This window comes from Genypterus blacodes, unplaced genomic scaffold (assembly GCF_046128005.1).
Source record: "Genypterus blacodes isolate CSIRO-AG114 ecotype Tasmania unplaced genomic scaffold, CSIRO-AGI_Gbla_v1 ptg000054l_1, whole genome shotgun sequence".
Lineage (NCBI taxonomy): Eukaryota > Metazoa > Chordata > Actinopteri > Ophidiiformes > Ophidiidae > Genypterus > Genypterus blacodes.
Window position 1 is genome coordinate 2,867,427 of NW_027466866.1, and position 22,574 is coordinate 2,890,000.

Genomic DNA, 22,574 nt, shown 5'->3' on the forward strand with positions numbered 1-22,574 from the left:
ACTTTTGGCGGAGGATTATTTTTTATTGAACTAGATTTGGTTGTTCTTACCAGTATACTGAACTCTTATTTTTGTGTATTTTTAAACCTGAACACACTTTACCTTTAATCTACGGACAGAGGTGGTCTGTAATAAACTGCATAGTTCAGCTGTATTTTGTACTTGGTCACAATGTGGAATAAACTGGTGCAAACCAACAAATGGCTTCAGTACATTTATTTTATCAAATATCAACATCAAACTGTATTTGGAACAAACAAACATGGATTTACAAACATTATATAAGTTTAGTATAAGAACTGGAATATATTTCCTCACATACAACTGATTTTAATCCTTTAGAATGTTCATTATAGTGTATGACGTCGTCCATACAGTATTTACATAATTTAAAAATTCTATTCTCCATGGCACCTCAGCTCAACACAAGCGTATGGTTTTACTCTATTCACACTTTGTAAATAAAAAAGGTCTTGACATCTAGTTTGCAGTGTCTTGATAGAAAAGGCACAAAACAACTGAAGAGGAGAAGGACTGAGTGTACAACACACAATTTAGAGGAAGAGGGGGAGGGCTGAAGAAAAGTCTTGGTCCTAATACAGCAGACAGGACTGTCAGAAGTTAAGTGCACGTCGTTCTGGACTACAGTCTGTGGGAGGAGCCTCGTGTACGGTACCTCACTTCCTGCGGTCCGAACCCGGATCCTGTAAAAGTGCTGAAGCCTCTGAACCCACAACAACGAGCCGCGATTTACAGAGAGCAGCCGGCCATGTACTTCCCTGTCAAAGAGATCAATCAGGACATGATTAAAGAGCACAGAGAAAGGAAAGGATCTTAAAAAATACCTACAAGGAGATGACACAGGTGCATGCACACATGATGTAAATGAAGACAAATCATGTACGAACTTTGACCTTGTGAAAACCTTCAGATTATTGTTTGGAAAGATGTTTATAAATCAGACCGATATCAGTGTCCTGGTTACACGAGTGCTTTGATTACATCGGGACTTTTCCAACCTTCCTCTCATGCATACTGTCTGAAGCAGTGAGGGGAGCTGCAGTGTAGCGCCCTCTGTAGCTCACTCAGCAGGCCTCTAATGGTCTTGAAGTGTGAGCTTTAACTCATACAAGAATGTGAGTGTTTCCTCTGTAAGCATAAATAATAATAATGCTTTTATTTTATCTTGATTAATATGATTCTCTTCTATAACTTCCAAAAAGAGTGTGTGTGTGTGTGTGTGTGTGTGTCAGACCTGTAGCAAATCTCTTCTTCACCAGTGACATACGATAGCGACTTCCCACCAGCTCCACGCCCATGCCCGACAGCGAGGCCCCGGAGCCCACAAACTGGACAGCCAGGCTGGGCGGGGGTCCGCGGGGGGCCTCCAGGCACTGCCAGCTGGCACACAGGGTCCCCGAGCCTGACACACACAGACACAAACACACACACACACACAGTTTAGCTTTTTCTGCTCTACTTACCACAGTCTAACAGCAGTGTGTCCTTATTGATCTTTGCCTGCTCTGACCTTTGCTGTGGTTTGTTGGCGAGAGGTTGGATAGTTTCCACAGCAGTCGTCTTTCCTCTGCATTCCTGAAAAAAGGCAAAGAAATAATCAAGAGAGGCTGAAGCGGCTCCTGCTCTTCATCTTCCTCCATTGCACCCTCATAATTCCTTCATCCATTCCATCTTCTGCTTTAACTGAGACGATCAAACATCAATACGATGACTTTGTTCATCACAATAATCGGGTTAACTCATCAGTCAGCTGGTCGGCACTCACCATGTGGCGGGCGGTTGGCACTGCAGGTCGGTGGCGGTGTGGTCTAACGGCAGCAGCACCTGCACGGCGGTGAGCTGGGTGGAGGGTGCGGTGGCCGGGCAGCAGTGGTAATCCAGGGACACACGCGTCACTGTGCCGCTACGCTGGCACTCAGCAGACAGCAGCAGAGGAGCCCGTCCCGGGTCCTGGGACGACACCTGAGCAGACCCAAACACAACGGATGAATCTTCTCCTACTTCAAAAGGTTCTTCTAGATCATGACCATCTTCAAACGTTTCATACAGAGCAGACAGAGGGTAAAGATCCAGGTTTCTAGCTCTGACCTGGTACTTGAGCAGGCCCACGTTGTAGTAGGAGGCCTGAGGGTTGAGCTCAGCTTCCCTCTGCAGGTAGAGATGCAGCGCCTGCATGTTGAACCAGAAGTCCCGGGTGTCTGGGTCACTCTGAGAGGGATCACTGCGCAGACAAGAGACGTGCAGCAATTAAACGTGTGACAGGGGAGGGGGCAAAGGTTCATAGCTCGAAAGAGTTTTAGCTGACCTGTAGAGCAGCTTTTGATTGGGCAGGAAGTGATCGATCCTGGAGATGTTGGTCAGCCTGAAGCTCAGCACAGGAACGTTGGGATTGGATGTGAATATTCGGGTGATGCCTGCTGGGAAGGACATCGTCAGGTCGCCTGTGATCTTCACTAAACACCTGGAGGAGGACGGAGACGCACAGAGCGAGTTAGAGACTCCGCCTACCAGGCAGCACAAACCTCATGAAGCAGAGAACGTGCAAGATACTGACTGGTTTCGCTGTCCGCCCTTGAAGTAGGCGTTGATGTACTCGGTGATGGCAGCGGCAACCGGCCAGGACTCCTGGGTGCTGAGAGAAATGGGACTGGGCCCCCGCGACAGGTGCACTGTGGAGAACAAACGGGTGGTGGTTTCATCATTAAAGCCACCAAATCTGGATCTCTAGTTAGTGAACCCGTTGCGGGGGGCTTACTCTGTCTTTGCGGGTGCTCCTGGTGCTGGTAGGACAGAGGCGACGGCTGACCCACCCTGGCGGGGCTGGAGGATCGGTTCTGACCCGCCCAGTTGCCCTCCCTGGCCTGGAGCCCCCAGTCGCTGGGGCTGGAGGAGGAGGAGGAGGTGAGCGAGGGGCTGGGCTCCGGCAGGGGGGAGGAGCAGAGCGACCGGGACTGGAACACACACACCCACACAAAGGTCACAGGTCATTCTGCAGTGTTCTGACCCCTGGTGGCCGGGATTAACATAAACACGTCACCTAGCCTAGCAGATAGTTTCTGCTTTAGCTAGCAGAGTTGTATGTTGACATTAGCGTGTAGTGAATAATTTAATATTGCTCTAAGTTCAGTTACATGGCAAAATAGTTTACAAAAACGTAAACTGGTTTGGACACCAACCTAGTTAGCTAACGCTGAGGTTTTGCTGAGTCATGACACAGAACTGGTGCCTACATAAAACAACTTGTTTCTAATTTCAGCCTCATTTAATTTCATTTGAATACTTTCACTTAATAACAGTAACTTGACATGATTTACATGTTTGCTGCTGCCTCAGACGTGTCCCGGAAACAGTTACTTAGCGTCCCAGATGCTATCTTTAGCGTCCTCTGGGACAAAGGGACGTCCAGCTTTAACCACTGCTTAAAACGCTCACAGTTGCTCGACCAATCAGGTCCTTGTTGTCATGCCAGCAGCCAAACTAAACCCTGAAACCGAGCCTGAAACGTGCTGAAGCTGAAGTCTCATGAGTGGACGCTCACCCTCTCACAGCCACTGAGTCGACCCGATGTCCTCCTGGCTCGGGACGTGCGGGGAGGAACGACGGACCCCACCTCAACCGCATCCTGCCTGAAGTTCTGCTTGGACCCTTAAGAACACACACACACACACACACAGAGTTTGATTTTCCATCCCGATTATTCCTCAATAACCAGGTTACATAACAACACTTCTGCAGTCGTCCTCTTTTGGAATTTAATATCGAGCTGTTGGACTTTTTTTAATCATGGCAGAGAAGTTTTCAGTTTCCTGGGAAATAATGCATCTGTGTAATTCAGAGGGAAAACTGATTTACTGAGGAAACAATAGTAAGCAGAAGAAGGACTTTGTGGAGAGCGGACCAATCAGTGGCTTAACGCTGACTCACACAGACGCAGAGGCGGCGTGGTGTTAATGGAGCTCCGTACCTTTGAGGGGGCCTTTGATGGTGCAGGTCAGCTGGGCGTTCAGGTCCAGGCAGTCTTGGTCTTTGTCGGTGGAGAAGCAGAGGTCCTCTTGCGGCCCAGAATGCCTGGTGAGGGGCGGAGCGTTCCTGCGCGGCTCGCTCTCTGATGATCGATGTTTCCTCCTGTCGCCTCCATCTCCTTTCCCCCCTCCTTCCTGCGCTCTGGAGCTGCTGGGCACCAGCGCCCCCAGTGGACCAGAGACGCTTTCGCTGAAAGGATTATGGAAAGAGCTCCAGTGCTGCAGCTCCTTCTTAGGATGAGCTGCAGGCAAAGTGCTACAACTGGAGTCGCGGCCCAACAGGTTGCCATTGACGCAGCCGTCGCTGCTGTGGGGCAGCATCATCCCCGTGACTGTAGCCAGGGTCGACTGGTGCGTGGGACTGCCGATCATGGTGATGGCAAACGGGTCATCGGACGACACAGGAGGCGGGAGGCTGCGGTCTCGCTTCCTGTCTCTCTCTCTGCGCTTGGAGGAGGCTTGGGAGGTAGAAGTGGGAGCCGGGAGCGTTTTGGTGTCCGCCAGGGTGACGGAGAACGGGTCCCTGTGCACCTCCACCCCCCGGCTCTCCCGGGCCGGGCGAGGCGGAGGGGGCACCCAGGCGTCGGCCAGGGCGAAGGTCTCCTGGGTGACGGTCCTCTCGAAGGCTGCGAGGAAGGGGTCCTCTGGGGGAATGTGCTTGCAGTTCCACACGGACGACTCCATCTCGGGCGGGGGCAGGGACTGAGAGAAGGCGGGGAACCGCATGGAGGAGGGCTCCATATCTGGGGGGCCGCGAGAGGAACGAGAGGGGGCGACGGACCAGAAGCCGGCTTGGTCGTCCTGAGGGAGGGGGCTGCGGCCCGGGGAGGGGTCCCGGAACGCCGAAAAGAAAGGGTCCGCAGTCCGTCCCGGCGTTTGTGTCTGATCTTTACCCTGCGAGGGCCAAGCGGCCCAACCCGTGGGCTCAGGAGACGGCCCCAGGGGCTGATGGGAAGGCGAGTCTAGGCCCGAGTCTTCCACGTTTTCCGGCGAGGAAGAGTCGGACGAGAAGGCAGCATCTGACACACACACACACACACACACACATCACACGGTTAAGATACCCTGCGGGGGGTTTAGACCATGAGTGACACAACCACCAACATCTATTCTTACACTCAGAGGCTCCAAACACGTTCTGCTCTCTCAGCTGCTCACGACTGTTAAAGCTTTTGGACTTGAAGGCCGATTCCAGCGGCGGTCCAAACAGACTGTCTGAACCCGACACTGTGGAGCTCAACCTGGCAAGAGGCGAGGCGGGATTAAAACATGAAGGATGATTAAATGAACACGTAACCGTTTAGTGTCCTACAGGGAGGATACAGGGGAGCAACAGCTGGAGAAATGAGACGAGAGGGGAGAAAAAGCAGAGAGGACGACAGGACAGAGGACGCTGACAGCGAAGAGGAGACACGGGGGATGTTGAGACGGCTGAAAAGGTCACAGATGACGGCATTTAAAGTGTCTCTATAAAGGGAGGCTGTAATCTGGAGATCTCACGCTGCCTCATTTCTCTCCCTCCAAGAAAATCTGCAAGAGTGAAAGCGTCTCACCTGCTGTGATCGGGACTGGAGGTGGACCTGTGTAGGCCGTCCTGCTCTCCGTCTGAAAGGAAAGGAACACACACACACACACACATACAGAGTGAGTCACTGAGCTGTTTAATTGGAAGATGTTCCCTAATCAGGAGTAATCAGAGGCAAAGTGCTTTAGTGTGAGACGAGCTGAGCGGAGGTGGGGGGGGCTGAGATAAGACGAGTGTGAGGGAAAACACATCAGCCGATACCTTCGTCCTGATAAATACCAGCAATTAGCCTGGTCTCACTCGGCTGTAGCCACTGCTGCCTCCCTGCAGAGTAACTGCTGTAATCAGACCTCCATCATGAATCCCATCACCTCTGGATTACAGAGAGAGAGAGACAGGGCGACAGAGAGAGAGAGAGAGAGAGAGAGAGAGAGGGACAGACTACCCGCTGCTATAAATTGCCGCAGCTGGTCGCCTCCTGCTGCAGTCTGACCTGATGGCAGCTGGAGGTGATAAAACATGTGGCGGAGCACGAGCTCAGGGCGCCGTGTGACTAATGGAGGGAGGCTGCTTCATCCAAGGTCATCAGCCACAGAGGAGGTCTGCTGCTGTCTGGAGGGAACTGACTAACTACAAGGCAGGAGGTGGAGAGACGGTGCCTGGAGACACCACTATGCTACAGAGAGAGAGAGAGAGAGAAAGACAGAGGGAGAGAGACAGAGAGAGACAGAAGGAGAGAGAGATGGACGGAGGAAGAGAAAGACAGAGAGAGAGAGAGAGACAGAGAGAGAGGGAGAGAAAGACTGAGGGAGAGAGGAGAGAGAGAGAGACAGAGGAAGAGAAAGACAGGCAGAGAGACAGTGAGAGAGGGAGAGAGACAGAAAGACAGGGAGAGAGAAAGACTGAGGGAGAGAGAGAGAGAGAGAGAGAGGGAGGGAGGGTGAGTGTGTGTCACCCCTGTGGGAGGCAGCGTCTCCTTCTCCATCTAATCGTCCTCCTGCAGTACTTGAGTTCCCTGCAGAGAGACAGAAGGAGAAACCAAACAGAAGCTCAGCATCAGATGACTCCGTCCCTCACTTCACGGTACAAAACATCGCCACACACACACACGCGCAACAAACTCACTTGACAGATGGCGCTTCACTGTCACCTGAAAGTCAGAGAGGAGGACACATTAATACATTTAAATTCTATATTAGCATTATAGAAGAGAAGAAGAGCTCAGGGACAGGCGATGATGTCGTCCCTACCCCTCTGTTGGGCGGCAGGGTGAGCGTGCCCACGGTGGCCTTCAGCTCCTTCTCTGTGGCCGCAGAGCTGCTGCGCCCGCTGGTGGCCACCGGCCTGATCTGGATGTGGAACTTCTTGGGCTCTTCGTCGTCAAAGTCCGAGTCGCTGGAGTAGAAGTTGTTCTCCTTGTCGCCAGCAAAACGTACGGAGAGAGAAGGTCAAGGAGAACAAGCTCATACTGGAGGAGGATGGACTGCATATGCTTTATGTACTGATTTCTACAATTTGATCTCTGGTAGTCTGCCCATCCTGCCGGGAAAACATTTAAATTTATAAGAAATAATTCATTCTAAGAAGTCCTTGATGTTCCACTTGGTTCTAGAAAGTTGTATAATACAACAGGAACTCTAAACAAACGCTACAAAACACTTCTACACTTGACCGTCAAATACAACCCAAATTTGGTCAAATAAAAGACAAAAGAAAATGAATTCCAAAGTTAAATTATAGGATTGATTTCAGACTCCAGAGGATGAGGAGAGTGTTTGGCAAACTTTGCTGAAAGTTTGAAATGAGGTGAATTATTCAGCTAGGTCAAAGTTCATACGACCGATGAGAACAAGATTTAAAAATAGAAAACCGATGCCAGACTGAAATCACCGACAGCTCGCTCACATTCTATCATTCTGTTCCCCTGATCGTCTGTGAGAAACAATATTTGGACAAGTGCTGACTTCTGTGTGAAGAGGAAGGACACTAATGAGACTGACTGAGAGACTCCAATCAGAACCTAACACAGAAGCTGGCACTTCCTGTCACTGCATTCTCAGCCCTGTCAGTGTTGCTGCGTGCGACGAGTGGTGTGTGTGTGTGTGTGTGTGAGGAGTGTTTACACAGCATGGGTACGCTATATTCGTCTGTGGCTTACATAAGGGGCTGCTGATGAGGGTGCAACCAGCTATTCTGAGTAGGCGTGTCGGTTGGGGGTCACAAAGACAGGAAGCGCCGTTATCTTGGAGTCGCCGAGACTACATGGCTCGCTGTGAGCCGCTGATAAACCGAGCATGAAGCTGGGTGTGGAGGTGTGGAGGTGTGTCCGCGTCCCGCCGTGCTGAGGGTGTCGGGCGGCGCCGCAGTTCACCCCGACTTCGCTCTATTTGTACGCAACGAGGGGGCCGCACTTAGTCATCTGCGCTAAAAATAAAGTGTTCTGAATAACCGTCAGCCTCCGTAACCCCGCCTCCCCTCCCTGTTTAACAACCTCATATGATCAATGTGTGTCTGTAGTTGTCCCCGAGCTTCCAACCTTTAAATGTTTTTTCCTCCTTTCCTTCGGGAAGATTTAAACTCTCCTCTACTAACAACGCCAATTATGAACTCACACTGAATTTTAAAGTATTGGATTTCAATACCTGTCCAAAGATATCGCCTGTAAATGTGATGTGGCAGCTTGTGTGATAGATATATGATAGATATAAGGAGTATGGACTGGAACCTGATCCACCTTAAAACAACAACAACAACAAATAATTGAAGGTGGTAATAGAGTTGTTAATGTTGTAGGAGATCCCCCATTGTTCGCTGTGAGGAAGGATATCATTCTGGGCGCTGTCAGCTCGGATAACAAATCCCTCGTCGTCGACTTCCAGGGGTGAACTCTATATGAAGGGACACACACACACAAACCACACACACGCACAGAGAGAGAAGTAGTGAGACAGACTCCAGCTGGGTCAGCAAGACAGAGACAAATGGCCCCTCAGCTGCACATGTGACACCCTGAAGTGCTTTGTCACGCCATGTGGTTTCGCAGCGTGAAGCGAAGCCCGTCTGTCGTACAAACGCCTTTTAATAACCGCCAGAGACACGCGGCCATATTTAGACCGAGATGTTATTTGAGCGAGCGATCATGGCTGCAATCTGATCTCAACAAGTCAAGTTGGGTCAACAAGTTGTAACTGTAGCCATTGATCATTTTGTTCCTGCGTTCATCTCCTGACTCTGGAACGCTCACAGCCCTCACCCTAAATGCGTCATGATGGGATGAAGTGTAACCACGGCAGCAGCAGGGAGCGACCCTTCACACACGCGCATGTGGTTAGTTATCACAGGCTCTCACTTTGTCTATGAGTGAGTGTAAGTGGAATCCACACAGTTTCATTCAGCAGATCATCAACATCTCTTCAAACGTCTCCTCACCGATGAAGAGCAGCAACACAACAGTGAAATACAAAACCAAGAAAAGTCAAATACAAATTGTCTTCTTTCTGTATCATTATAATTTAATTATTTAGGAGGATTTGGCTATTTTTCGGGCATAATCCGCAATCTGAAGCATCTTTTTACTGTTATTTTTGGCTAATAAATAACTAAATTTAATCAAATAATGTTCAATAGAGTAGAATAACATCACGTTGAGTCACTCTACCATTCACAGGTATAAACACTGTTCACTAAGGACGGTTACACACTCCACACTGACCTCTTCTCAGAAGGACTGAAATAAACTAGGCAATCTCACACCATCAGGGATGTCATTATCACACACACGATCATCCCATCCCCCCCCCCCCCAAACACACATACACCTCACTCCTAAGACTGCAGGGTCGTGAGGAGTGTGTGGAGTGTGTACGCTCCCGGATACTCACCACTGCCTCCATCACAGCCGAATCCCTGCAAATATAAAACGCAGCGGTTTTGATTTGATTTCAGTAGATTGAAGCAAAAAGAGGAATCAGAGTTCATAACCAGAAAAGTATGACTGCGCAAATGAGAGAGTGTTTGTGAGTGTGTGTGTGTGTGTGTGTGTGGTCACTCACGTGGAGTCCGGCTCTTTGTCCCTCTTGCCCAGGCCGGGTAACCTGAAGGCTTTTGCTCGACTCTTCTTCCCTCCTTCTGGTGCCGTGATGTAATCCTCGAAACCAACCAGAGCTGAAGACAACAACAACAACACACACACACTCTCTCAACACTGAACAACTGTCTTATGTTTGTGTATTAGATGTATACCATGATGATGATGATGACGGCGTACCTGGCCTGTCCTTGCCAGTGCCTTTCTGCTCAGCCAGTTTCTGGATGAGGTTTTCTATTCCGATGTTTTCCACGTTCTGCTTGAATTCCTCGTGGACCTGCAGCAGGAAGAACGTTCAGTCTGTCATTAAGTCTCTGAGGAGTGACGTGAAAAATACAAGCTTGACTTTAATGGAGGTTATTATTAGAGCCGGCGATCCGAAGGAGACGGCTAAGCACCGACATGACTCATGACATGACTCAGACTAAACACCGGCACTAATTTTGGATGGTTTCTGTCCCTGAAAACTGCAGATGTTTATATGTCAGCGCTGCATCAGTGTGTGGAGGTTCATCAGCACGGGGGTGTCATCTCCTACTCACCTGTCCCACCTGGACGTGAGTGTCCTCTATGGAGTGGGAGTAACCTTTGATCAGCTGTTTCATCTGACGAAGGTGGGCCTCCTCGATATCCTGAAACTTCTACATACACACACACACACACACACACACCACTGGTTAACGATTTGAAAACCTAATTTGAAACCACATTGTCTGAGATTACAGGCTTCTTCTCAGTGTGCACAACGGTGCTGCAGCAGAGCGTGAGGAAGAGGATCGATGTTATTTGCACAGTCATACGTAGCAAAAGCTTCATTCTAGATCCTTAGATGAGAATGAGAAGAGGAGGAAATATGAAAGTACGACTTTGTGGAAAACACATCAGCAGCTCTTCCTTTGCTTTGATGTCCTTCAGACAGACATCGGGGGACGTACAGCTTCCTGTTCGCTTCATCTTCATCGTAGATTTACAGGGGGGGAGAATGTAAAGCTCCATTAATGCTGCTCAATAAAGGGCAAAGACTCAAAACGAAAGGAATCAGGAGGATTGGAGAGCAGCTGCAGAGGAATCAGCACCAAAGTTTGATCCCGTTTGCTATTCAACTGGGCTTTCTTATCCAGGAGAGTTTCGTTGATACTGTGGCGGCGGCGTTTGTTGGTGAGGAGAGAATTTCTGCCTGCTCCAGTCTGGGCAAAATATGTGGAAGGGGAGCAAACAGAAAACCTCTGCGTGTGCTGTCAAGTTGACCTTTGGGCAGGAAACGTTCCTCCCACCTGCCCTTCCCATCTACATGTGAGCCTGCGTGTGGAAAAACTCCCTCTCACTGAAACTCGCTGCCCTTAGAAACTTTATTTTTATGTGAATGTGTGCAAGACTTCTCTTATCTCCTGATTAGTTATTTGGCTCTTCTCCCGTTTCTTCATTCATCTCTCAGGACGCTCTTTCCTCTCCTCCCCCGCAAAGCTATAACCACGGATAATGTAATTGATCACCAGGATTCCGGTCATTAATTCACATGTAAAACACAGAAACGCTCTTCGGGGCTCGTTAAGAAGGGGTTCGCTACCATGGAAACGGCAGCTGTATCCATGGAAATATGGAGGCAGTGATTAAAGGTAATGAAAGTGGCTCAGGCTTCCATTTTTTTGTGAATGGTTGAGGATTGGTTCCTCTGATGAAGGATTATAAACTGAAACAAGGCGGAGACAAAGAAAGACACTGGGAGACAGACGGGGACATAGACAGAGACGGAGACAGAGATGGGGGTGGAGTGAGAGCTGACCTGGGCAGACTCGCTCATCTTCTGCTCAAAGTCTCCTCCCACGCGGTTGTACTTCTCGATGCACAACGCGAACGACTCCGCTGCTTTCTTAGACTTGAGCTCCGCCTAGTGAGAGAGAAAAGAAAGGTGAGACGGACGCACACACTCTCATTCACACACACACACACACTGAATGAACAAAGGACAGATTCTACCGCCATAATTACACAACTAGTCTCCTCAGGAAAGTGTGTGTAGCTCGAAAAACAACAAAGAACAATTAATTTGCAGACACAGAGCAGTTTGAACACACACACACACACACACACACACACACACGCCGACACTGTTCAAACTGGGACTAATTGAATTGATTAATGTGTCGCTGGAATCCAATTAACCAGGCTGGAGTCCAGTGGGGGAGCAGGAGGAACAAGCCTGAGATGCATTCAGGGACACGGAAACATAACAGAGTTATTATGAAAAGGAGATTTGATGAGGACGCAGAGCACTGAAGCATTCTGGGTCTGCTCGCTCAGCATAGCCCTAAATGTATCTGAATCTGATTGTTCAGCTTTTGGAATATACAAAAAATAGTAAAGAGAGAAGAGCCATGAAGATAAATTCACACAGTCCCTTCTTTCATGAATTTGCTCAAACTAACAAGGATTTTCAAGTCCTGCAGAAGAAAATAGCACCTTGTCATCAGGTCAAATCGGCAACATCATAAAGCAGACACAGACCTAAATATTTAATATAAAATCATTGTTTTAACTGTGTGTGTGTCTGTGTGTTGCTGCTGTTGCCTTGTGAGCAGCCACAGCGTGTGGTGCAGTATGACACACGAGTGAGTTACTGTTGGTCCATGTGGTTGACAGTTTATGTTTACAGCTCTTGGTTTGTAACTTGATGTCTAAACAGATGGCAAAACAACAAAGGCAAAACACAGGGCCGTGTTTTGCTTTGGTCTAGGCTGAAGTAACCAGACTGCAGGTGTGAACAAGGTGCAAACACGAGCACGGTGTATTTACTGTTACACTGCCGCTCCACACAGTTTATCACACTTACACAGCGTCAGATGCAGCAGAAGGTATTTTTAAATGCTAGGATTTAAAATAAGGACATTAGTAGGACATCAGGACATCAGGAGGACTAGCCGACCTTCTCCTGTTCCTTCTGTGGAGCTCCTTCCTTCCTGAGCCGGTCCAGCTCCAAACACTTGGTGTGGTAACCTTCTTTGGACTTCTGAAGGTGACCACTCTGAACCTGCAGAGCCTGCACCGCCTCCACGGTCCCCACCATCTCCTCCTTTGTCTGGGTGAGGCACACACACACACACACAAGCCCATGAACCCACAGATCATGTTTGTACTTGATGCTTTAAGGGCAAACGCAGCAATTACCATGAAAGGGACGAGATAGTAATTGGATTTCCTGTGAGATAAATTAGATCAGGACAGCAGAGGTACAACGCAGGGCGAGGGATGAGCAAATACACCATGTACACACAAACGCAGAGACAGCACTTCCTCACGTCTAGAGCAGCTGATGTCAAACTTGTCCTCATCGCACAGATTTACCTTGCGGTGAATCTTGACCTGCTCGTCCCCGTACTTGTTGATGTCGCGGATGAGATCGTTCATCTTCCTCATCAGCTCCAGGTGGCAGAGAGCCAGTTTGTCTGAGGACACCCTGAACACGTCCCACATGGGAGCAAACGTCCTGGGGAGGCACACACACACACAGAGCAGCTGAAGCAGGTGCTAATCAGAGTGAGGTTTGGGCTAAACTGGTTTGATCTCTTGTCTTCCTGTTGCCCTGAGGACATGAAGTTGAGGCGCAATGACAGAACTGGCACAGGTCTCTAACGGTAATCATCACCTCGGGCAATACACCAAGTAGACAACATGTTCCTGTGGTTGTGTCAGTGCACACAACACACAACCACAGTGTTGTTGTTGCTGTACTGGGTTTTTTGTTGTACTCACCCCAGTGGACTTCCATTGCTTGCAATTTTGGCCAGTTTGTTCATCGATTTGGAGTACGTCTCCTCAATGGCAGCCCTGAAACACACACACACACACACACACAGAGAGATGAACACTGGCAATGCCACTTCTTATGCATACATACATGCAAACTCTCCTCCAAGTTGAATCTTAATTATGCAGAAATAGGAGTAAGACATGGACGGAGGAATTGAATATGATTCCATGCTTCCCTGAATATAAATGAAGCAAAGCAAGCTGAGGTGGTTCACTTACTTTGCTGCATAATCTAAGTGGATTATTCAGAGTGAGCAGACATCAACATGCTGAGCCTTGGACTCGGTTTTGACATTTGCCTCTCAGAGCGCTCGGTTCATCTTATATGCAGCCGCAGCCTGACTGTGTGTTAAGGCTCTGGGACTAACTGTAAAGGGAAGCTGCGTGTGTGTGTGTGTTTACTGTATGTGTGTATAACAAGACAGCAAGAATAATGTCCTGTGCAGTCTTAAAAATGTAAATTCATCCATATTGCTTCCAGCCTGGTGAATATTATGTGCTCCAGTATCGCTGCCCGACAACAGAATCAACAATAACAATGTGTGTGAGGGCTCAAACACCCTCAGTGATAAAGATGGATTTTCTTCGCCGGTGTTGGGTAAATGTTACAATAAGGCACATTTAAATGATGAATGGACTCGTTTAACCAGGCCCCGGCATGAAACTTTAATAGCCATCTGTAAAGCCTGAAGAAGAGGATGAGAATTGATCCATATTTCCTGGGGGGATTCTGTGTGTGTGTGTGTGTGTGTGTGTGTGTGTGTGTGTGTGTGTGTGTGTGTGTGTGTGGGCATAAAGTGGGTCAATGGTAGGGATTTAAAAAATAAAAAGTTATCATAGCCGCAGCTCATAAATGCATCTTTATCTCTTAATCTAAGGTTTATGTTTGGATGAGGTGTTTCGACGATTCGTGACTGAACATTGAATCTGCATCAAACTACATCATATTACATCAACCAGCTAATGGTTTCAGCTCCAATAGTCATGATGTGATGATGGCGCTCAATGATCCATCACTGGTATGATAGAACATTTGAGCATGAGGAAATGTTTTGTGATTTCTTGGTAAATTGGAGCATTTTGGCGGTATTGGATCTTAACTTTTCATGTCTGTTGGTGCAGTGATCCATTTTGTAGGTCCTTGAATGGACCCTAATGGAATCATGGGGGTTTTCTTCTACAGCGTAAACACAGTTGGCATGCCGCATCGGAAGCTAAGCACATCATCTGGATTCCCAAATCCCACCGAGATGGGGGGGCCTCACAAATATTGCTGCACACACACCTGATTCAGCTAATTTGGACTCCCTGCTAACAGGATGTAGCAGAGTGAGAAAAGTGGAAGTCAGGTAGAACTGCTGAGAGACCCTGAGAAGTTGGTAATGTATTTGGAAGAGCAGTCATTGCACTTTAAGCCGTAACGTACTCTGTCATATAGAGCTAGCGAGCGAGGGAGGGATTTATCAGCACACTCGTCTGTCCCCGTCCGGAGGGATCACGGAGCTTAATTCATTTCCTGACTGCTGATTTGTTGCCTGCTGCTGTCCAAGTAGATAAGTGAATTTTTCCCCCCGTGGGGAATGTGCACATCCACATCAGGATCGTGGCGTCAGTCTAACAGAGCAGAGTGTGTGTGTGTGTGTGTGTGTCAGACTCCAGAGGGAATCTCATTCTCGCACACAATTTACTCACCACCAATCAGTCATTAGGAGATATTTAACATAATGAAAGCCTCGCATTGAGAAGAGACTTTTTAATTGGGTAATAACCATGATGGAGCGGAGAATTTGGGGTATTTTAATCAAGAGCGGGAAAGAAAGTTACAGCCCTGTAGAGCAGGAAGGCCAGGAGATAATCCACCTATTCAGACGGCTCCAGTTCAAAAGTAGCACAGCGGCGAGGACGAGGGGTCTAAGGTGACGACTGCAGCTTCCTCCAACAGAGAAAGACTTGTTTAAGCTCCCGCTGCATTCTGCTGACGGGACAAAAATGCATCAGGGGCCACCAGGAGCACCTCGCTGTCCCGTGTCCCCGTCGTCTCTCGGGCTGCACGCCGCCTGAGTCAGCAAAGCTTGTTTTGTCAGAGGTGAAGCGCCCCGTTGATGAAGGTGAGAGATGAAAACCAAAAATATTTCATCTATAATGGATGAGGATTCTGCTCGACCTTGGCAGCCTCTCCAATATTCCCTTTCCAAGTACGGCGAGTTAAAAACAAGAGAATTTCCCCACCGATGTCCAATCACTGCCGCCGCCGCCCACACAGATGTGCACATACCCACAAAGACACACACACACCCGTTCTTAAATCACTCTGACCTTCTCTGGCTCGGCTCGTGTGTCCAGATGTGGAAAGGTTCCCGGCCCGAGATCATTTGGGTGAAGGTGAAATTCGTACGTAAATTTCCGTGTTAGGCATCGCCTCGCTCTGGGCTGAGCCTTATCCAAGAGTAACACCTCTGGAACTCTGATCATAATGAGACCATGAGCGAGGCACAATGGTCTATTCTGCTCACAAACAAGCTGAGCACTTAAATGAAGTCAGTGAAGGATGGTGTGTGTTTTTGTGGGGTTACAAAGTCAAAAAGTTGTAATAGTTGAGCTGCGGCATCTCAGTAGGTTGAGGGGGCAGATTGATGGGCATCATCTCTCTCCTCTTCCTCTCTAAGTACACAAGTGCAGGGTTTCTCCGGGCATCGCCGCTACCACCTCCTCCCACGTACACACAAAAAGACAAACTCAGAAATACACACACAATCACACACGGCTTACCTCTCGCGGACAAACTCGGCGAGCTCCTTGGTTGCCAGCTGGCCGTGCTTCATGTTGTGGTAGAGCACATCGAAGCCGGCATTCTTCTCCCCCTGCAGAGGCACAAATAAAACACCTTCTGTCAGGGCCCAAAGGAGAAATGGAGAGGGGTCAACAAAGTCAGAGGGAGAAATGTTAATTGGTGCTTCAGTAAACCAATATAAGGTTTGTAAACCAGTAACCATTTGTACTGAAAAGCCCTCGGAGATCCCTGGGAAGCTTTTCACAAACGAGCGCTTACAGAACATTAACGTGTTTATATGAAACCAGCTTCAGGCACTGCAGAGAGAGAGAGAAACCAGAGCAGGAGGAATTCAAAGGTTTGCAAAAACTACTGAACAGTGCATACTGAGTGAAAACAGGAAATGAAAGGATGCTGTCTTTTTAAGGCATAATGGGCGACACACAAACTCGAGTATACTGATTATGTCGCAGCCTATAGTTCTCCCATGAATATTTCTTTAACAGCTTCTTTTCTTTTGCTAAATAATCAAATGTGAGCAAAGCCACAGAGCCTCAGAGGTCGACAGAGTTCTCCATCTCGCGACTGCGCCGATTTCAGACCCGACTATTACACCGTCAAGACTGCAACCAAACCTGCAGTTTAACTCTAATCCCGGTAATCCCAAGAAAAACACTGAGCGAGGTCAGATTACGACAAATAGCCGGATTCGTTCCCCCGTTTACTTAATTACTTCATTCCTTCAGTCAACAGATGCTCGGTCCAGCTGTCTGTCCGTGCAGACAGAAGAGACGGAGACAACTGGTTCTTAGGATTTATAAATACCCTGCAGGAGGAGGAAAGACCGACCCCCAGGTAGCAGGGGTAGGAGCCAAAGATGGGTCTCCCACACACACACACATCTTCACACACACACTACCTTTGAAGTGTGAATGCATTCACACATACCAGAGTGTTCGATTCCTGACAGTCATGATGAGAAACTGAGTCGGTGTTGTTGTTGTTGTTTTGGGTGGTTGCCGTGGCAGCCGGCAGCAGATGCCTCAGACAGGTTGATGACATGTCAGCTAATCTATGCGAGACCTGACAGGAGACAGCACTGTGCGAGCTCAGCGGCTGACGGAGCACCGCAGAGATCAGCGCCGGGCTCCAGACGGATTTCTTCTTCTGTGATAAACAAACCGAGGGCACGACGGCCGCCTCCTGAGACAACTCGCTGTTTACGTTCCTCCATCCAACTTCAGATGTTGCTACGACCCTACACACCAGCGTTTACACTTTATTAGCTACGGAGGCACATTCTAATGAGACCCACAGCTTCCTTTTGAAGCCTCTGTTTAGTGGAGCTCATAGAACATCAAGGAGTTTCCAACGACGTGCGTCAATCAGCAAAACAAACAATCCGTCATTTGTCGTCCAATTTGAGAACCACCGATGTGCGTTGATTATTAGTGGGATGTAAATTGCCTCATTACAGTCAGACTGATTAAGAAAAACAAATGTGCGTGTGGGCATTATTCTCAGACTCGTATTTAAGCCTGAAGCTGCATTAAATCCTTCATATTTCCTATTCAACACAGATGCAATCCCATTATTTCCACCTCCTAACAAATAAAAAAAGGGACACACACACACACACACACACACACACATAATAGTCCAGACTGAAGGGACAGGCCCAGCACCCGTCTGCCTCTATATAGAGTAACATGTACGCTCTATTGGTAGTAATCTGCTCTATTCAAAGGCTGATCATTACTCTCTCTAGGGTTTGTTCCTCTCTCTCTCTGCTGGCCGTGGCCTTTTGTTGAAACCTTATCCTGGCCAGAGAAAGGTGAGCTGTCAGTCTAAAGCCCTTCAACACACACACACACACACACACACACCCACACCCACACCCACACCCACACACACAGTTTGTCGGCTGTATGCAAACGCGGTATATCAGCGACTAGACAGCTGAAATTGTTTAACCGACTGATGACAGCCAGCTAGTAAGAAACTGAATATTTGAATATGCAAATACGAGAAGCAAAAACCCTGCGGCAAACAAAAGGAGCTTTTTCTCAGAGCTGCTGTGCCATCATAATTTCCTGAGTAGTGTTGTTGTATTTGATGACTGCTTTTATTCAACGTGCCAAACAATAGCAGGATAAATACCACAGTTCTACACGTGGGGATGTGGGATGATGATGATGAAAGAGTCCAAACAATGACAGGTTATGACAGATCCTTCATCACTGCCATTGATAGGCGAGTGCAGACGTATAGGAGCAATTTAAAAACAAACCCACTTCAAGCACCGTAACGTGATTCCTTCAAGGCTTTGGTGAATGAAAATCCCTCCCGTCTGATATATGCACCCACCCCTCCTCCTCCTCCTCCTCTTCCTCCCTCCTCCTACTCCTCCTCTCTTTATCATCAATTAAGTTGACCATTTTGGTCACGCATGACAGAGCCCCATTAACATGACAATGCTCGGGGACTGACGGGAGAGGAGAGGAGAGGGATAGAAAAGGGGGTTAAGACCTGTGTGGGACAGCGCGGACGCCGACTTTCTCATCCAGCCTCGGCGGATCTGTGGACTTTGTCAATTTGTCTCTCTAATCTGAAGACACGCATTGTGGTTTTAAGACGGCTAAAGTGCCAGATCTTCCCTCAAATTGCTCATCAGACAGACAAAACAGACTTCAACCCCCCTGAGAAAGAGACGTTTAATCTAAATATCTAAATGAACAGGGGTCGTGGTCACGGTTGTGGCTGAGCTGAGGAGGACTCTTCTCTCTCTTCTTCTCTCACTTTCCCGTCCTGGTAACAGTTTGGAACCCTTCACCCTCAGGGGGTTTCTACAGCAGGAACTGGGCTTGTGAGCCTTTTCTGAGGCGCTACTATGACAACATCTTCAGAGTGTTGTTGCTATCTTTGGTTCACAGCCTTCAACTTGACATGCAGGACCCAAACGCAGACATACGCTCGTTCTACTCTGAAGCCGTATTTCACTTTTGGAGCGATTGCTGCGTGTTTCGTCTTGTTTATTCTCAGACTGGTCTTACTTGGTTTTAATTGGACGGAGCCTAATTTCCCCCGCGGGGTTGTGTGAAGCTAATTACAGACAGCGAGCAAACCTGACGTAAATGCTGCGGGCACATTTGCTTCACAGCCACTTAGATACAAACAAAGGCTCTTTCCTCTGAATCTCTGAGTTGTGCGGAGGTGATTACTTGCTGGTCTTCTCACACACACGTGATCACAGCCTCATAATGTGGAAACAACAGGTACATTTTTCTTCATCCTTCTCTAAACAATAGTTTCTCTCTCTTCCATTCTCCGTTTCCCTTGCTCGTGCAGAACTTTGCTACAATTTCAGCACACGGTGTTCTAAAGGTGTTTCTCAGTTTGGCTCCTGCTGTACTTTTGGTTCTGGCTGCAGGTCCAATCTGCTTAAACAGGACAGGACCTAATGTCTGAGAACATTCCTGCGCTGTAATGTAACTACAGTAATGAGTACAGCCACCCTGTCAGCAAACACAACACTAATGCTTCCTGCAGACTGTGCAATAAGACATCATTAGGTGTCACGTTGTGCAGGATGAGCGCCTGTGCCGAGGTGGACAACAACGAGTTTGATGCCTACAACAAAACTCACGTGTCTAACAAATTCTACTGATGGCTTTGAGCACAATTAGGTGGATCGATCTGTGCCTGACTTGATGTGTTTACTCTATTCAAGCGGCTCCCTAAACACCAACACCATTTAGTTCTTTTGCATTCATTATACTGTTGTTTTCCTCCACAGGGCCCGAATCATTATCAATCAATTGTTACAGACGAATGACATGAAATCTTTGGACCCCGGTCTGTATTGGATCCCGGCCCTGCCCCGTTGCGCAACGCCACTCCAGCATTTCAGGCCCCAGATGTGTCAAACGGAGAAACACTGTGGCGAGCTCATCCGTCTCTGTAACGGCAGGCCGGGCCGTCAGTCACCCGGCCGCTGGCGGTGGTGTGAGAGCCGGTTCAGCTGACTCACTCAAACTGTTTCTGCTGACTGTGCAGGCCGAGCTGAATGGACAGTCCCGTGGCACAGAGGCGTCAGTGTCACGAGGGGCAGGTAGCTGCTGATGTACAGCGCCGGAGCGGTACGAGGAAGACGCGGGGTTGCGTAACGTGGCTCCTGGAAAGCTGCGTCTAGTTTACAATTACTTCATACTTTTCACACACCCGACGCAAAACACCAATCTGGCACCACCTTATGTTGAGCAACTCTGGCCATTAATCTAGCTTGGCACCTAACGGATCCATGAGGAATGAGGGGGAACATGAGAAAGGGCAGGAAGGAGGGGAAGACAGGAGGAGAAAGACAGATAAAAGAGACCAGAGAGAGAGAGAGAGAGAGAGAGATGAAAGAGGTACACAGCAGAGCCCTCACCGTGTGTGTTTACTGTTCTTCTGGCCCCAGAGAAAACCCTGTGACTTAAAGTGACGAGGGCGCAGCATCATTAATCTGAAGAGTAGCAGGCAATAACAACAAAACCCACAGGGCGTTTTGTGCGTGCGTGCGTGCGTATGTGTCTATGCTCGTCTGCAGGCAAAACAGGAGCATTTACAAGCTCAGAGGGCAGCGCCTCTATGAGCAAAACTCTGGGATGATCATCATTTATACATATGAAATACTGGCAGCTAAGACATGGTAACAGTGGAGCAGGGACAGATTCAGACCAACACCCCTCTGCTGGTGACCTCCATACTGCATTCATACGGTCCTACGTGACCATCCATGACTTCACTACCACCAGTTGGGATAAGGAAGACAGAGTTATGAGGCCTGGAGACTTCACTTTTCCTTTATGTCCTATAGATACGAAGGATAAGGACATGTTGTTCTCAAAGACACAATGGTGCCTCTTTTTTTTAAAACCAAGAATGTGCTTAATTATGGCTGATGGGCTTCCCCCCGCTGCAGGCCATGAGCTCTAACACAGTTAAAGGGAATGGACAGCGTGTTGCGAGGCCTCTGTGTTAAGTGAGCGAATGATTCTTGAGTCAAACAGGCCTGAGCTGTGTTTCATTTGTTCCCAAGCGAGCGTGCAGGGAAATTATCTATAGGCTCCATCTGTACTGTGCTCATCGGGGAGCGAGTGGCATGGAAAATGGAATTGTGTACAGTATGCACGCGCCCGTATCCGTTTGCGACTCGGTCAATCTCTTGCTCGATATTGTAGCAGGCCGCTTCGTCTTCCCGGCTTTTTTCCGATTGGCCGCCCGCAAACGTGCCTTCTGCTCCTCTGCACGCTGGATGGCGCAGAGCAGATGGTGTTTAAACTCAAACAGCTACAACGCTAACCTCACCGACGGATGAAACCACTCCAAAGCACATCGCACATCTGCAAACCAACTGCTTTAAACTACAGACTTTGGGCTTTCAAGGCTAATTACAGCACGACTCCATTCAAATCAAAACAAAGTCTGATAATATCCATCCATCCATCCAACCGGCCCATATAGCTGCTGATGCTGTGTGAGGGCTGTGGGGACACTGTTTGGAGGCGATTGGAGGGATGGGGCTCGCTCAAAACAAACACACAGATTCCAGTAGTATAGTAAAGAAAGATATAAGATAAGATAAGAAGAGCCCTCGCCTCCTACATCTGCAGTGCAACTTTATGAAAAGCTTCCCGGCTCAATCTGTAGTGTTTTCATTTAAAGTTTAAGTCTGACAGGGCGAGACAGGAGAAGTAGGGCACACCTGAAATAGATGAACCAGGTGGTGTACCAAGGTGTGTGTGTCGGGGGGGGGGGGGGGAGAGAAAGAAGAGAGAGAGAGAGAGAGAGAGAGAGAGAGAGAGAGAGAGAGAGAGAGAGAGAGAGAGAGAGAGAGAGAGAGAGAGAGAGAGAGAGAGAGAGAGAGAGAGAGAGAGAGAGAGAGAGAGAGAGAGAGAGAGAGCTTGGAGGAGCTGATGTACTGAAGGCGAAAACAGTGATTCTTCATTATTCCAATTTACACATTTAAATAAGCTGCTCGGGTGATTAATTAAGGCGCAAATTGTGCATATTAATGTGTAATTAAGTGAGCAAATATTTCTGTGCCAACATCTTTGTCTTCCCGTAACCCAGGTGTGGTGTGTGAGCGTGTACATTAAGACATTTCAGCTGCAGAATCGTGTTATTTTGCATTTACAAATGTTCAAGGAAAACACAGAAGCATGATTAAAGCTCCCCAGTATAGAGTCTAGTTGTATCTATGAAGTAAACTTTACTGGCTCCTATAAACCTTTATAGCCAGCAGACGTTTAATGTGAACCGCATATTAACTAACGCAACGTTTGCTGCCGCCCTTTAAAT

The 22,574-nt window shown here is 48.3% G+C and overlaps 1 protein-coding gene across 1 annotated transcript in view; it reads right to left on the bottom strand.

Moving 5' to 3' along the window:
- Positions 1–626: 626 nt before the first annotated feature.
- The window catches only part of fcho1 (FCH and mu domain containing endocytic adaptor 1), a 33,644-nt gene continuing 11,696 nt past the window's right edge, over positions 627–22,574 (bottom strand). Inside the window, exons 3-27 of the mRNA XM_076151213.1 lie at positions 16,232–16,323; positions 13,406–13,480; positions 12,998–13,139; positions 12,579–12,731; positions 11,439–11,543; positions 10,198–10,296; positions 9,836–9,932; positions 9,621–9,732; positions 9,450–9,474; positions 8,396–8,456; positions 6,819–7,000; positions 6,694–6,718; positions 6,524–6,583; positions 5,597–5,648; positions 5,160–5,284; positions 3,986–5,062; positions 3,560–3,666; positions 2,777–2,972; positions 2,576–2,690; positions 2,327–2,482; positions 2,110–2,242; positions 1,787–1,983; positions 1,532–1,596; positions 1,256–1,423; positions 627–779 (exon numbers count right to left, since the gene is read on the bottom strand). Coding sequence (XP_076007328.1) covers positions 751–779; positions 1,256–1,423; positions 1,532–1,596; positions 1,787–1,983; positions 2,110–2,242; positions 2,327–2,482; positions 2,576–2,690; positions 2,777–2,972; positions 3,560–3,666; positions 3,986–5,062; positions 5,160–5,284; positions 5,597–5,648; positions 6,524–6,583; positions 6,694–6,718; positions 6,819–7,000; positions 8,396–8,456; positions 9,450–9,474; positions 9,621–9,732; positions 9,836–9,932; positions 10,198–10,296; positions 11,439–11,543; positions 12,579–12,731; positions 12,998–13,139; positions 13,406–13,480; positions 16,232–16,323 — 3,648 coding nt within the window. The 3' untranslated portion in view covers positions 627–750. The remainder of the gene's footprint in view (positions 780–1,255; positions 1,424–1,531; positions 1,597–1,786; positions 1,984–2,109; positions 2,243–2,326; positions 2,483–2,575; positions 2,691–2,776; positions 2,973–3,559; positions 3,667–3,985; positions 5,063–5,159; positions 5,285–5,596; positions 5,649–6,523; positions 6,584–6,693; positions 6,719–6,818; positions 7,001–8,395; positions 8,457–9,449; positions 9,475–9,620; positions 9,733–9,835; positions 9,933–10,197; positions 10,297–11,438; positions 11,544–12,578; positions 12,732–12,997; positions 13,140–13,405; positions 13,481–16,231; positions 16,324–22,574) is intronic.